At 50.3% G+C, this 15,922-nt stretch overlaps 1 protein-coding gene across 6 annotated transcripts in view; it reads right to left on the reverse strand.

Annotated features, from left to right (window-relative positions):
• SH3GL3 (SH3 domain containing GRB2 like 3, endophilin A3) overlaps positions 1–15,922 on the reverse strand; it is a 125,607-nt gene that overhangs the window by 26,593 nt on the left and 83,092 nt on the right. For 3 of the 6 annotated variants that reach the window (XM_069465646.1, XM_069465648.1, XM_069465647.1), the window contains 4 exons: positions 14,543–14,679; positions 11,742–11,875; positions 9,418–9,576; positions 492–595 (listed from right to left, as the gene is read on the reverse strand). In XM_069465646.1, coding sequence (XP_069321747.1) covers positions 492–595; positions 9,418–9,576; positions 11,742–11,875; positions 14,543–14,666 — 521 coding nt within the window. In that variant the 5' untranslated portion in view covers positions 14,667–14,679. Of the gene's footprint in view, positions 1–491; positions 596–9,417; positions 9,577–11,741; positions 11,876–14,542; positions 14,687–15,922 lie in introns of all 6 variants that reach the window. The other 3 variants (XM_069465644.1, XM_069465645.1, XM_069465649.1) reach the window with 1 other exon arrangement.

Below are 15,922 nucleotides of genomic sequence, written 5' to 3' on the forward strand. Positions count from 1 at the left end.
GAGACAAAAACACATCTTTTTTGTTTGCGCATATCTGCATATTTTCTGAAAATCATCTCACTCTTCTCTACACCCCTGGATATCGGAGAGAGGGTGCACACCACCCCCACTCTGGCCTGTGACCAGGGAGCTAAACTCCCATCGGTCAGCAGTGAAGCCGGGACAGCTCTGTGGGGGCTGATCTCCGGGGCGGGTGAGCAACTTCGTTCGGTTGCCCTAAACACAGGTCACATAAAAATGGGCTGTAATGAAGAGGAGGAGGAGGAAAGCCACCAGGTCCCTTTTCCCAGTGCTGTCCCATTGGCCAAAGCCAGTGCTTATTGTCTCAGTCCCATCCCACACCCAAGCATGGAAGCCAGGGACAGAAAACTCAAAACAGAGTGGGGCCAGGGGAAAGGGGAGATGGAGGGAAGGACAGACACACGACAGACTGATTTCGGGGGATGTTACCTCCGCAGCCCGCGGCTGGTGACGCACGGAAAGGCGCTTACCGCATCTGTAGCCTGCTCTGAAGCTCCTGCAGGATCTCCGTGGTCTGTCTGTGATAGTCCAGTGCTGCCTCTATAAACACGGCCAACTGGCTGACTTGTTCTACCTGCGGCAGAAGCAGAAAATTACTCCGTGGAGGCCAGAGCCTGTGGAATGTCCAGAGGGACAGGAGACCGGCAACAAAGACCCCGCGACGCAGGGAAGCCTGGGGTCTGCCTCGGCTCTGGCCCGTTTCGTTTCACTGCACCTCGGAGCCCCGCACCGGAATCACACAGGTCGTGCTATGCAGCTGTTTACGCTGGAAAAACATGTCCAAATGTATTTGTGATTACGGATGTGATTTAACTCAATAAAATGCCTGTGTTTCCAATTAGACCACGATTTTCACAGGAGATTTCTATGCTATGAAGCTCACAGATCTGAAAACGGAGAGATAAAGCTTTTCCAATTACAAGTGAAGCCCACATTTAGCAAAGGAACTGCTTACTTGGTGAAGCGTCTCTACGGGCACCTTCTAGCTAAGCCAGATCAAGACACTGGGTAAATGAAACTGTCCTCAGACGAGGAAAGGGGCAGGGAGCGACGCACAAAGACTCGCTAGCCCCCTCATGCCTCCGCCGTCGACACAGAATGATTTCCCTGAAAGGCATGAACTATTACAAAGACTCTGGCACCTCTGTTTCCGCAAATCAAGACATTGATAAGATTAGTGACCAACTTATAGTGGATGGTATATACAAAAAAAAAAAAGCTATATCACATAAGAAACGTCTAGAAGACCCGGGGATATAGTTTGGGGAAGAGCAATCCCCAGGAGGCCCAGAGAGCTTTCCTGCTCCCCACGGGTCTGGCGGCTGCTACCAGAAGAGGGATTAATTTTGCCCATTTCTGGAAGCCCCAGAGACAAGCCCCAGGGGTGGAGGTGACAGGGATTCCAAAAGGAATCCCTTGAACTCCAGGTCTGGACAAAGACACGTCTCAAAATCCACCCCACGCTTCCCAGGCTTCCCGAAAGCCTGTGCCTCAGTTCCACCTTCACTTTCCGGCCAGCGCGAGGGCACAGCCGGCCTGCTCATCCATTCACACCCTCTCACCCGCCGGGCCAACCACGGACTCGTTTGCCTTCAGAGAGCCACACTGTGTTCATCTGTAGCCGCACGCTATTCTTCAGCTGCCTGCACTTTAATTTTTCTTACCCGCCAACACTATTTTAGACAGAGGCTCGACACGCATTGAAGACGCACGTGGAATTTCACTCGTGCCAGACCGTGAGCAGCAACTGAGCGGCTAAATCCCACGGAGTTAACGTTTACTCTGCCATGTTCTGTGGCTGGAAGAGCAGCAAGCCTAGCCTTAAATTTTCAAAAACCCAATAAACAAAACAAAGACAGCCTGGCCCCTACCAAATCCTAAGGATTTCTTAAATTTCACCTCTTTGGCTTTTACACATGCTTTTAAATAAGTCCTGTGCCACGGCTTAACATGATCGTGGTAGGATTTGCTACAGAAAGAATTTTTCTTTCTTGCAGTGCTGGAGCTGTGTGCTCGGTAAAATCCGTGCCACGTCTCTGTCTTTAATAAAATTGATTTGTCCTATTTTATTACCCACTTTAAAATATGCTTGACGTTTTGTAATTTTTAAAGAAACAGTGAAAGACAGCTGAGGCAATATTCCTTGAAACGTACGCAGGGTTGGGAAGTGAGAGGGGACCACCAGCTATTCTCTCTGATGTGGCTAAAATACGACACTATGTAATCTGGAGACGCATTTGTAACTCACTTGATGGCTGACTTTGGGAAAGAAACGAATCCCGGAGCCCTTAAAACTGTGGGAGACAGCGGCAGTGCTGCGCGGCACCTGCACCTAGTAGGTGCTTAATGCAGCCCTCCAGAGGTGGCCACTAGGCTGTAGGTCTCTCCTGATAGTGAAGATGGGTGGTGCCCCGAGTGGACAATTTTCCTCTTGCTGCCAGAAAACGAAAGCTTCCAGCTTCCCTCAGGCCATGAGCACGGAGCTGCGTGCTGGGGACCAGCGCAGGTGGGCTCAGCTTCCCAAACCACGTTTAGATTTAAATACCGAGACAGGCAGAACCAAGACAAAGCAACAAACCCAGGCCCTGCAAGAGCCGAAGCCTGTTCAGAAGGCAAAACATTTCTTCCCCTGGCCACGCCACTCAATTTAGCAATCCGTCTGCTCAATCAGGGAAGGCCCCTGGATGGCAAGAAAGGCTCAATTCCACTGCCAGGTTGAGACCGGGGCTGCCATTTGCACCTCGAGAGCAAAGGTGGCCTGGCCCTGTGGAAAGTGTATATGACACGCGCAGAGGGACAGGATCACCAGAGATGAGCTCCCTTCTCCCAAAGTGCTGCACACTCGCTGCTACCGACGGGCTCACACTCAGCGCACAGACCTGGAGTGAGAAACTCTTACGAACAGACTTCCGCACGGGTTAGAGGTCAAGGAGGCGCAGGCCAGGCACAGCCCACGGTGGATGACAAATGCATGGGGTGAGGGCTATGAAGCCACCCGGGGGGTTCATGGAACCATAAAACCGGAGGGAGCCTGCAGTCGGCAGGATTATGGCCCCTGCGAAGATGTCCAAGTCCGAATTCCCAAACCTGCAAGTCCCTTACCTCACATGGCAAAGGGACTCTGCAGATACGACTGAGTTAAGGCTCTTAAGACAGGGGATTATGTGAGATTATCTGATGGCTCAATGTAGTCACAAGGTCCTTTAAGGGGGAGACAGGGGGGTTGGAGTCAGAGAAGACATGACAAGGGAAGCAGAGGTGAGGGGGACAGGTCTGGAGTCGCCGTGCTGCCGGCTGGGAAGACGGGGAGCTGAGCGAGGCAGGCGGCCCGCGGACACTGGAAAAGGCAAAGCAACAGCTTCTTCCCCTGGAGCCTCGGGAAGGAGCGCAGCCCTGCCGATCCCCGACCTTAGGACTTCTGCCCTGCAGGCTGTAAGATGGTAAATTTGTCTTGCTTTAAGCTACACTTTGTGGTCATTTGTTGCAGTAGCAACAGGAAACTGATACAGAGCTGCCTTAGCCCTCTCGCAAACCTAGCGGTTTCTAGCCCCGGGATTCGTGCTGGCCACCGCCCAGCGCTCATGGCGAACGGGAGCTGCTGCCCTGAGTCTTGCGGGAGCCAAGCTCGTGGGGGTAATGAGCCCACTGTGGCTGGGTCCGGGGACATCACCGCTGACGTGGCCCCGTCCCGTGGCTCGTCACTGTCTTCCCAGGGGTAACATCAAAACAGGGATGGACTCAATTTACCTTCCATGGCAGACTACACACGACGCATAACAGCCTGTGTGTCACCCACGGATGCGTTTAACTCCAAAACTTCTCTTTAGCTGCAAACCAATGGACGACAGGCAGCATGTGAGGCTGCCGGGAGGACCTTAGCCCTGGGGAAGGGGACAGAAAACAGACGCCCCAACTACAGTGGATTTGGGATGCCAGAAGTTCCCTAGGAGCTGCGGAAACCTGGGGGGCACCTGAGCCATTAGCCTGCCCTTGGGGACCAGCTGCAGAGGACGCGGGCTGTACTCAGAGGAAGAACAGCTCAGACGACTACATGACGCAGGAAGGGCAACCCTCCTCCTCAGACCCCTCAGCAGTCACTTCCCGGGGACAGGGAGCAGCCAGGTGTGCAGGCAGAGCAGGCCCACTCCGAGGCCCGTGGCCAGTACGGGGAGGTGACGGTGATGTGAGCGGGCGATGCCCTGCCCAGCTGCCTGGGATGCGCAGCGCCCACAGCGAAGACACGCACGGCTCTGAAAGATGACAAGCTGCCCCCTTCCGCAGCTGAAACGGCACATTCCAGTAGAGGCCACCTTCAACTTAGATTGTGACAATACACGTCATGTCTTGCTCCATTGTATCGAAGACTCCACTCTTCTGGGATTCCTCAGAGAAGCTGGAGGAAAATTTCTCCTGTTTTCAGTCTGGGCACGAATAGATACGTTTTCCAATGGGGCAGAAGCCTTTACTCAGAGATTTGGAGAAAGTTTAAATGAGGAAATTAAGTTAATAACATGGATAACGATCTCTTACATTTTTATTCTCTACCTTTTACTTCTCAAATGCAGTTGCTCATTTGCCTGACCCCGGGCAGGTGACAGTGACTCTCCCAGAGGCCGTAGCTCAGCAGAAGCAAAACCAGAGCTCGGGTTTGTCACTCCTTCTCGGGTACGTACTAGTCCAGCACTCCCCAGCGTGTCCTACTCCACACATCGCTACTTTCCTGAAATGCCCGTGATGACGATGACGATGATGATGATAAGGAGTTCTATGGTCAGTAAGCTTGGTAAACGGCCAACTGTATCCTCTCCTAGGAATTGCTTAGATATTCATCTTTCATACTATCATATAAAGACTCCAAAAAGTCTTGTGATAAAGAAACTCTGCTTAGCTTTATTTAACCCAGGGCTTCCCAAACTTGACTATAGAAAAATTATTAATGTAACTCACACCAGCATCTCATAGAATGGATTTTGGAAAATGCTACTCCAGACCAACAGAAGGAACCTAGGAATAGAATCTAGTAACTCCACTGCTCTTGGGAATCCCTGGAGCGGGGAGCCCCGGCAGGGGGATTTACGCCAAGAGAGCTGCGAGCTCTGCAGGCTCTGGCCTCAGGCCTGGCACGGGCATCTGCTCTGCAGTACCTCCGAGTCCTGCTGATGCCACAGACCTGCATTTGCTCACGTTAAGCTGCGAAGAGTAAACGTCTCTGCAAGGACAGAAGAGGAGAGAGTGTGTTGAGAAGCCTACGGGTGATTTACTGTTTCCAAGAAATGGCAATGAAGCCTTGGGACCCACCTGCCAACTCTCCTGCACCCCCACCTCAAGGGCCCAGCAGAAGGGACAGGCCTGCCCCTCTGGGATCCCTGGAAAGCCAGGGGACCAGAACACCTACCGGCTGCCATCACTACAGAGCAGCCCAGCTGCCAGCCTCGGGCAGGAAGTGACGTGCGGCTCTGGGTCTCCAATCCAGCTCCTGCCGACAAGACCACCAAGGACTATAGGGTGGGGCCAAAGGAGACTCTGCTCCACCCTCCACCCCCAAGTCTCCCCAAAGTAGATGACAAAAGAGATGCAACTTTTGCTTAGGAACGTGGGAGTGAGCACTTCAGGTCTCCACAGGTAGAGGGGTGATCTGCGTGACTGGCGAGGCAGGGAGGCCGGGCACCCACCCCACCTCCGGCCCCAAGTCCAAGGCATCCGGACACTGCTCTGCAAGGCAGGAGGGGCCTGGCCCTGGGCTCTGTGTTCCTCAAGAAAGTGGGTCTGTGACGTGGCCAAGAGATCGGGCATCATCCGGCTTTCTGCTCTGTGCGCCTCACTGTCCCTGTGGGTGGTTCCAGGGCTTGGACTCGAGGCCAGGGACAGCTAGTCGGACATTCGCTGTGGGCCCGGGCCCAGGCCGCCCTTCCACATGGTTTTCCAGACGGCCCTGTTTTCTGGGCGGGGGGCTGGGATGTGACTCCTGCCTGGCTGCCCCCTGTTTGTTCCTCAGTTGGGAGAAAGTGTGAGGACAGAGGAGCCACCACACCCTGCAGACCCCTGGGAAAGGCCTGCTGGCCAGAGAACCCCAGGAATTATCACACAACCTGCACTTGGAGACCAGGAAAGACCAAGCCTGTTACTTCCAGCCAGGGCTCTCCTCAAATCGGAGCTTTGGCAAACAACTCTTTCAGGCGTTCCCCGGTGAAGCCTTCACTGGGTCTTAGCCAGGCCTGTAGGACGCCAGGTCTGGAAAAGGCGCCAGCTGTCCTCTGGAGAGTGAGGTTTGGGCCTTTGAACTGTCAGCGCCACACAGAGGGGCAGTGGCACCAGAGCCCCACGCGGGCCACCCGAACGCCGTCCCTCCGTGGCTTTACCCTGCACGGTCACTTCCGCTTTGGAGAGAGCACTGCTGAGCCCTTCTCCTCCTCCTCCTCCTCCTCTTCCTCCTCCTCCTCCTCCTCCTCTTCCTCCTCCTGTGGGCGGGTGGGGAACCTCCCTCCCCAGTAGGGCGGGCGACTCTGCCCCAATAACTGGCTCTGCTGCCGCCCACTCAGGCTCGGCGTCTCGGACTGGGTTCGGGTGGCTGAGGCAGGTCGCCATCCACCGGGGCCGCTGTCTTCAACTGAGCGTGCGAGGAACGGAAGGTGCCGTCTGGACTTCAGGCTCATCCACATCTTCCAACACAGGTGACCAGAAGGTCTGTATTCTACAATTTTCAGGTGTTCTCATCAGTTAAGAGATGTCCTTTGGTTCCAATCTAGCTTGTGTGTCAATTCCTCAATTAGCCAGAACCCAAAGGTGAATGGCCATGACCAACATCCCCAAAGCTCCAACCCACAGTACCAGGAGCATCTCCCACTTGCATTCGGAGGGAGGGTCGGGGCCTCTGCCACCATGTTCCCCTGAGGCCATTTGTCCGACGAGTCTGTGCACCTCGTCCCCAGCAGGGCCAGGCCTGGTGGAAGCACCGTCCAGCCCATCAGACAAAGGCAGGAGCTGCAGATCCACTGTTTAGCTGGGAATTAAACAGGTCCCAGCTGTCTCCGGTTCCAGGGTCAGTTCCTGGGAGGAAATCCCGCCGTCAGCAGCCATCCTGAAGCACAGCTCCTCGTGCAGTTTCCCCACCGTGAACGGAAGCAATGTGGTAATAAGAGGCTGCGTGACGAAGGTTGGACATGAGGTTGGTGACCCAGCGGGAGCAGGAAGCCGGAGTCCTGCAGGCTGCAGACCCACTGGCCCTGGCCTGGTTGTCAGAGGTGGACCCTGACCCTAGCCCTAGCCCTGCACCCCCTTGGCCTCTCTGCCACAGAGTGTCACCAAATGGTAGCTCTCGTCACTCTCATCACCATCCCCACCACCGTCTGCCACCATCATCATCATCACAGCAAAAACCAGCAACTACAGCACACGGAGCAGCCACTGCAGCCACAGAGGGCAGGAGGGACGGGAAAGAGGAAGGGAAGGAGCCTCGTTCCCGGCAGCCTGGACAGCCCCTCACCGTTTCATGACTTCAGCGTCCTCCCCCCTCGGTGGCCAGTTTTCAGGGGCTTATGTCAAAGGGCTGGGGAGAAGAAGGCCACCCCGATGCCAGCCACAGCACCTGCCCTGTGGTGGCGCAGACCAGGCTGGAGGGGCGGCCCAGGCTCCCCAGAGCTGCACCAGCGGGTCAGCTCCCCACGGGAGGCCTCAGGGGAGGCCCCAACCCACCGGGAAGGCCAGGCGGGGCCTGCGGAGCCCGAGGGAGGACCCACCTCTCACTTCTGCCGGGGCGGGAGGGGTTAACCCATCCGTGACGAGCGGAACACCTGCCACTGTCAAAACATGGACAAATGATCATAACGAAGGGATCGTTTTTGGCTTCCGACTGATACCAAGGGAAAACAGGTCTCGGGTCAACCACCACGCCGCTGCTGAGACAGGCTTCCCCGATGAAGCACTTTGCAAATCCCGTCACCACAGCTTGTTTGGGAAGGCAGTGGACAGAACAAATGGTCAGGCAGCCAGTGACACGCGGGATCCGGCCTCAGAGTGCAAACCACATTCGCTGTGGCCCCGCAAGAAGTATCGGACACCCGTCCCACTTCAGAAACGTTTTCCAAGTACTTCAAAACAACTAAATATGGCAATCTGGCACAAAATGAAAAAAATGACTGTTGTTGGGGACAATTTCAAGAGAAAATATATATGTTTACGGGAAAACAAAGAGAGACAGTAAACTGTTATACTTTCTCCTATTCCCCCCAGAAAACAATGTAAAAAAGGAGAAACATCACAGAGTGTATTTTCTGGTCCCCTGTGGTGTGACGAGCACGGGGAGTTTCAGACCGGCCTCCCCGGTTGGGAGAACCGGCTCCCCGGGGTCACAGCCTCGTCAGCATCGCACACGGCCCCACAAACCACCACGGTAATAAAAGGTACTCAGCGCACCGCGCTTGACTCGACTCAAAAGATATGAGATCTAGGTGTACCTTTTAATAAACTATTGTAAGTACAACGTGGTCTTGAGGATAAATAACCCCCTGACCTGTCCCCACAGATCTGGAAGTTTAACCAATAGGTCCAAAGCTGTGGTGGGCTGAGATGGCCCCAGCGTGGCTGAGGCCAGCCAGAGGGCAGCGGCGCCAGAGGGAGGCAGATGCCGGAATCCTTTCTCCCTCAGCCAGTAAAAGCACCAAACGGCCTTTCCTAACCAAGGCCAGGCAGGGAGCCCCCAGTTGCGTGCTGCCCGGCTGGAAGTCACCCATCTCCCTGAGTTCCATTTCATTTGACTTCACGTGGACGAATCAAGTCAAAGCTGGTGGCAAGAATCACAGTACAACAGACTACAGGCATTTCTGGGGGCTGCACCCTGGGACCTTCACAGTCCCCAAGTTTACAAGCACCACTACAGAACAGCTGAAAATTTCAAGTCACACTATTATATCCTGGACACTCATGATGACAAGTAAAGGCGCCAGAGAGCCGGGGGGCTGAGAGAGCCTCTCCCCTCGCTAAGAGAGCTCCTCCGCCTCACACACCTGCCTCACGTGGTCCTTTTCAGTCTTAGCAAAACTGCAAATTGCCGCGTGACGGGGCCTTTCCGTTCTGCTGCGAAGCTGCACATGCTATGGCCTCGCTCACAAAGGCCGGTCTCCTGTGCAGTCTTCAGAGACGACCCCACGTCCCCGGGCCGACTCGACACACCTCTGAAACAATCCTGGCATGAACAAGACTCCCCAAGACTCAAGACTCGACTCAGGGCTTGCTGAGTTTCTCACGCTATCTCCAAGGCAGCAGATAAGGGTTACAGACAATTCTGGAAACTTTTGTTAACAACTAGGGCTTTAGAGCGTCTCAACATGCTGATCACAGTTACATATTCAACGTTTTATTCATTTACATTAAAGTCTCCTGTTTGGTTTAAATACTTACATCATTTTCTAAAAAATTAAACATGCTTCTTTCAGCCAACTCCTTTGACTCTTCAAATTTTTCTACCGCTTGTCTGACTTCTTCATCTGGAATCTTACCTACTCGCTTCTTTTTATAATCGTAATCCAGGCGGCGGCCTTCCAGCTTTTTCAGGTGGTGCTGAAAAAGAGAAGGAGGCCCTCAGAGGACTGCTACAGTCAAGACACGGCACAAAAAAGCCTTTGCTACTTCTATGAAAACAGTCACGGCTTCTTCTCGGCTTAAGTTCTAGGGCAGGAACGCACCTGACACCTCCACACCCGTTGCGGGCTCCCACCACCGCGGTGCTCCAGGAGCACTTGAGGAATGAATGAATGGACGAATGGACAAATGGACAGATGAGTGAGGAACAGACGGGTGTCTGTACGGAACGCAAAGACGCAGTATCCGTGCTCAGATACTATTTTCCAGTGTTGTTTGTAGGATCCTTCATTTCAGCTTTATTAATGTTCAGACAATTTCTAACCAAATTAACTATGTAAGAAAAAATTGTCCACTCCTTACCAAGCAGCAGACTATAGAAACACACAGTTCTACTCTCCCTTAGGTCATTAACAGATTTCCATAGAGTTCCCAAACAATTACAGAGTAAGCTGCATAACATGCTATCAATGAACGCAAGGGAGAGACAATCACACACAACCTCCGAAATGATGAAATTTCTAAACACTATTATAATCCCTTTTACAAAATATAACAATTAGAGCTGCCCATTCCTGGAATGGACTGCCTTGTGTGGCAGTAAGTTCCCCGTCACAGTTTGGGTTCAAGCGGAGAGCTGCCACGCCGGAAACAGTGCAGAGCGGGATAACTGTGCAGGGCAAGGGAGGGGCCCTGGGAGTTTATGACGGGAATCCTTGGAAAACAGGTATCTGATACTCAGCGTTTTCGCAAAGACTGACCATCCCACTGACGCGGGTGGACAACGTGCACCACTCACTCTAGAGGGAAGCGCCAGTCCTACTTCCATAATGATGGGGCGGACAGAGCACATGGGACCGAAGGTCAGAGGGTCTCCTTTCCACACTCTGTGACTGGGAGCCAGTCCCTGAATCCCTCCGGACCGCCACGGGTACAGCTGAAGTCAGCCACGCGCTAAATGAACAGGCTCCCAGCCCTGGTTTCTGAGCTACGCGGGGCACAGTTGGGACTAGGGAAGGTTCCTGAACCTCAGATTCCTAACTGCGGATCATCACATGACATTTGCAGTCTCTCTATCCAATGGCAGCTGAGTAACAAGATGCCGTTTAGAAAGTTACGCTGCTGCACAGGGAACTGCAACATTTAAGAATAAGCGTATTTTACACATTTCTCACACTACGACTCGGAATCCACGTGCGTGTCCGTGGCCGGCCACCTCCTGAACCAGGCCGAGTGGGAGAATAGTATTGACCAGGGGACAGTTTCTATGGCCCTCCCCACGGAGGATGACACAAGAAGACATGCAATTTCCTATATTTCAGCAAAGGAGGTATTTGGTTTTAAGGCTCTGCGTTTGGGGAAGAAGTCGTGGCATCCCCCAAACCCAGAATGTCACTTCTTCTCTAGAATCATCCATTCAATAATAATTTGTGAGTACAAGCCATGTGGCAAGCATGTGGCTACCACACTGAACAAATTCCTTGCCTGTACGACGTGCACCCGACCAGATAAGGTGCGCAGTGGTGCTCAGCGTGCAGGGGCATAGGGGAGCACCCCCGCAGCCTGGAGAGAGAACACAGAGCTCCCCAGAGGAAAGAACGTCCAAGGAGGAGGGTGGGGGGAGGAAGACAGCAAAGAGACAGAGGGCCCACAGCAACATGGTGCGGGAACGGGACGTAAATCAGGGAGGCTGGGCAGAGAATTCAATCCGGGAAGAACGGGCGAGTGCCAAGACCACAGAGGGAAGGAGGGAGGCCGGCCGGGTCTTTATTCCACGCCCATGGACAGCCGAGAGGGTGCACATCTGCGGAGACTGCACTGGCGGGACTGAGAGGGGAAGAAGCCACAAACAGAAAGGGACGGAACGAAGGCACAGGAGAGAGGGTGATGGACGTGACAAAGGCTGAGGGACCCTGGGGCGCAGGGCAGGGGACTGGCCTGAGACAACAGGCCCCGTGTCCAGGGCAGACAGGGCTACGTGATCCTACTACTCATTCCCAGTGTGCCCAGGTAAATGAAACCGAGTTATTTTTTCACCACCCATAAGAAGATGATGCTTTCAGTGAGCTCCTGCAGAAATGTTCTAATGATTGTAAACGTTGCTTTAAGTAACACCAGGTACATTTACAGCCCGGAGGACTTACCCCAATCTCTTTTAAATCTTTATCTTGTAGTAACTGAAGTGGATCAATAAACGTTTGCTTCACATTGATATCAAGAGAGTCTTTCACCTCGGCCATCAGCTTCAGGGACTCACCAACTTCTATCAGTGCATTGCCTTGAACAGAAAGTACACATAAAAAGGTTCTTCGGGAACCTTAACCTCTAGGTTAACGGTGATATTTATTTAATTCTTTCCCTAAAGTTTGTGGACGACGGTGCAAGAAGGTCCTTGCTCTGACCTCTCAATCCTAACTCAGGAAAAGGGGAAAAAAGTCTCCCGAAGCACTTACCATTTTGGCCACCAGATGGGGCCAAAGATCCCTTTAAAAAAAAAAACAAAACACTAGTACTTGCGGAAACTGGCACCAAAGGTTCCTTAGACGCCCAAGAACAAAATCTCTCTTTGTAAACAATGAAAGAATTTATTCATCAGAGGCTAAGTATTAACCAGTAAAGATTACAACAGAAATAAACGAACAAAACCTCATCTCAGCTTCTAGCTGTGGGATCTTCAGGCTGCTCCCCGTAGCCATTTAGATGGTCCTAAGGCTCCCCTGCAAAGGAAGCCTGCTGGGGTCACACAGGACACCTATCTGCTCTCACAATGAGGCCCAGGCCCGCCTCTCTGGGCTGGGGTGGCATTAAGCGGTTTTTGCTGGATTGCACCCTGGTATCTGGGCCCAGTTAACCTGCAGTAATCTGCAAGGCGGGTGGCCTGGGTGCTGTGCACAACGAGGGCTACAGGTTCTCTGTGCACCTGGGAAGCTACCAAATTGTCTGGCTGTCCCCAAGGCCAGGTGCAGAGCAGGAACGTCCTTGGGTTTCAGGGCCTGCCTGGCAGTCTCACCTGGTCCCTCACTGATGTGCCTTCAGGGTAAGGGATAGGCCATCTTGTTCCCATTGACCCGTGGAAAGTCCACATTACATTGCTCTGAAGGACACTGTTGCCCTCTGTCACTAGTTAATTAGTATTTTAATACTTGAGGGTTTTTTTAAGCTTTCAAAAGGCTTTTTTCCCCCCAATTTCCTAAAATAATTACCGTGGTCAAGTATTTGACTTCTCTATTTCTGTATTGTGCCTTGTTACCACTACGTGAATAGCAAACATGCCAAATTCTCCTGGGATACTTAATATATTAAATTCAATTCACTCCCGTTTAATTTATTCATTGAAAACAATCTCAATCAAAATTGAATGAGTTGTGTTTTTTTTTGTTTTTTTTTGTTTTTTTTTTTTAACACAGGGGACTTGAAATGACTTAAGATTCATCTGGAAAAATAAAACCAGTAAGTATGTCCATGAAATTTTTACAATAAAATAACTAGAGGAAATTGTAGGAAAAATATATTAAAATATATTTTAAAACTAAAATACTTAAAACCACAAGATACTGTATCAAAACAGAATATAGGCGAAGAAACAGAAGAGAAAGACCAGAAACAAAGTATAAAGGTTTAGTCTGTAATAAAAGGGTCATCTCAAATCAGCAGGGGAAAGGTGAACTTTTCAATAAAGTGCCAGGACACACACAAAACGAAATCAGAGCCCTGTTGCAGTCTCTCCAGTAAACTCAGGGGCCTGGAAAACTAAAGGTAAGAAAAGAAAACACATTTCAAAAGAAAGTGTAGGTAAACATTTACACTGTTTGCAAGGGGTAGGAATGAAAACATTTTCTAATGATTCCAAAGCCAGAGACCATAAAGGAAGACTAATGAGCTCCACTAGGTAAAAGTGAAAATCTCTCTCGATTACAACGACCTTCATATACAAAGTCAGAAGGTAAATGCCTCCTGGGACAAAACTCCATCAGCATATACGGCATGCAAAGAGCCAATATCCTGACCATTTATCCAGCTCATAAACCAGTAAGGGAAAAAAAGGAAAAACAGGCAGAGAACACAAATACACAATTTACAAAAACAACAACAAACATGAAAAAAATCTCACATGTAGTCCAAAAAGTGAAATCAAATCAGCACTGTGATATCATTTTTACATATAACATTTAAAATTATCAGTAACTTAAAAGTAAACTAAGAAGATCATTCCTAGGGTTAGTGATTGTGTTGGGAAACATACTCTCCTCCACCCCTGGCAGGAAGGTCACGTATGTCAAACTGGTGTAACCCGTCTGCAGCGTCATTTGGGAATATGATTTAAAGCCTGAAAAATAAGCGTACTCCTTTTTTTTCTTTGGTGGTTCCACTGGGGTGCAAAGTAGGCCTACTCTTGATGCAGCAATTTTACTACTATGAATTTCATCTAAATTATGTCAAAGAATATAATTGTGGCTCTCCCCAAAGATTTACCTATGAAAATGGTTATTATAAATGCTCTGTAAAATTTTTCTACATAAAGAAAAAAATAGTAAATGGGATTGATTGAACAAACTATGATTCGTGGAATATTATGTAGCCTTTAAAAATAATATTGGAGAAGATTAATTCTTTCATGACATGGATCATGATATAGTTAGTGGGGAAGAACAGGTTACAAAAGGATTTATAACCCATTTTAATTTTTAAAGGTATATGTGAATATATATTTATATAAGAATAAACAACATATAAAGGATACTTTAACTGGGCCTATCAGTGGATATGGGATTGTGCATAATGTTAGCATTTTCTTTTATTTTACTTACCTGTGTTTTCTAAACCTCCTGCAATGAACACGTCATATGAAAAATAACAGAGGCTGCTGAACTGAAGGGTGTGTACATAAACTAACACCAACACAGGAGGGGTTCTCAGTTCTACCAGGTGGTATGTGAACACTCACCGAAGGTGGACTCTTCCCCCAGCTCCTTCCCGTACTTCAGCATGCAGTCCCCCAGCAAGCCTTCCGTCTGCGGGTACCCAGTGGTCTTCACCTGCCCTCGGATCTTCGACACAGTGTTCAGCATTCCTAGCTTAGCTCTGTATGCTTAAAAACATTGTCATTTGTAATTCCTTAAAGTTACAAGGTGGAGTGACAGGTACATAGCATTTAACAAATGCAGCTGCCAAAATCAAGGTCACCCTCGACAAAATGCCAGAGACAGGAGCCATGAAACAGCCACGCAGGACCTATTTAATTTTCTCAATTCTGTGCCCAGGTGGGTGCTGGGTGCACTGTTGGTGTTGCACAGCCAGGATGAGACAGAGAAATCACAGGACACTTTGCTGACTCCACATAATAGTAACTGGGGCTATTACAAGCACTACCCCTAGAGCGAGACCCTTCGGAATGCTTGAAATTGCTAACACGTGAAGTCAGACACTGTGCAGATCATTTCTCCTGGGGACCAAGTGTAAGCAAAGAACAGAATTACTGAGATGAATGTTTCAAACTACCAAATGGTCATTAACACACACACACATGCACACAAACACACTGCTCCCAAGAATTGATTCAGGCCAATGATATTCAGTATTATAAGGGGCTCTGCCGCCCACGTTTACGAGGCAGAACCCCAGAGGGACACCAACCCTGCCACAGTGGACGGTAGCCTTGTGCTGCTGGTCCCCAGGTACAGCTCAGCGCCCGGCTCCCTGGGGAGGGGATGGGCAGTCGCTGCTTCTTTCCTCTGACTCAGGCGATAAGTATCTACTAATCCAGCCTCATGCAACACACTGCGCTTATTACTGGGACTCCAGAGAGACCCAAGACAGCTTTTGTCCTCAGGGAGCTCACAATTTAGTTACTGGGAGGGAAAATACATGACATAATTATGAAAATAAAGTCTGGTGTGGTGCAGGGAAAGGAAAAGACAGTCCTGTGCAGAAAAAGATTGAAAGATGCCCTAAAAGGTGCAGAAAATAGCGTCAGTAAAGTGTGGAAGAGGAAATACTTATGGTATAATCAATGGACAAAGAGTAGGGTGGGTCAACCTAAAAAAAATTTACTGCAGGACAAATGGGAGTTATCTATAGAAAAAAGTGACTATGCGCTGAGCAGGAACCTAAGGATTTGGGATTTCATTCCGTACGCTGGAGAGTGAATCACATCCTAGCTTGAGGTATTTGAGATAAATTTAGGTAGTCAAAGGACAAATTTGTTTTCTTCTACTTTCATAATTATATGTTTATTTTAATGTATTCTAGATCAGTGCTTCTCAAACTTTAATGTGTATGCAAATAACCAAAGGATTTTGTTAAAATGTAGAGTCTGACTCAGTCA

The sequence above is a fragment of the Eulemur rufifrons genome, chromosome 3 (assembly GCF_041146395.1).
Source record: "Eulemur rufifrons isolate Redbay chromosome 3, OSU_ERuf_1, whole genome shotgun sequence".
Lineage (NCBI taxonomy): Eukaryota > Metazoa > Chordata > Mammalia > Primates > Lemuridae > Eulemur > Eulemur rufifrons.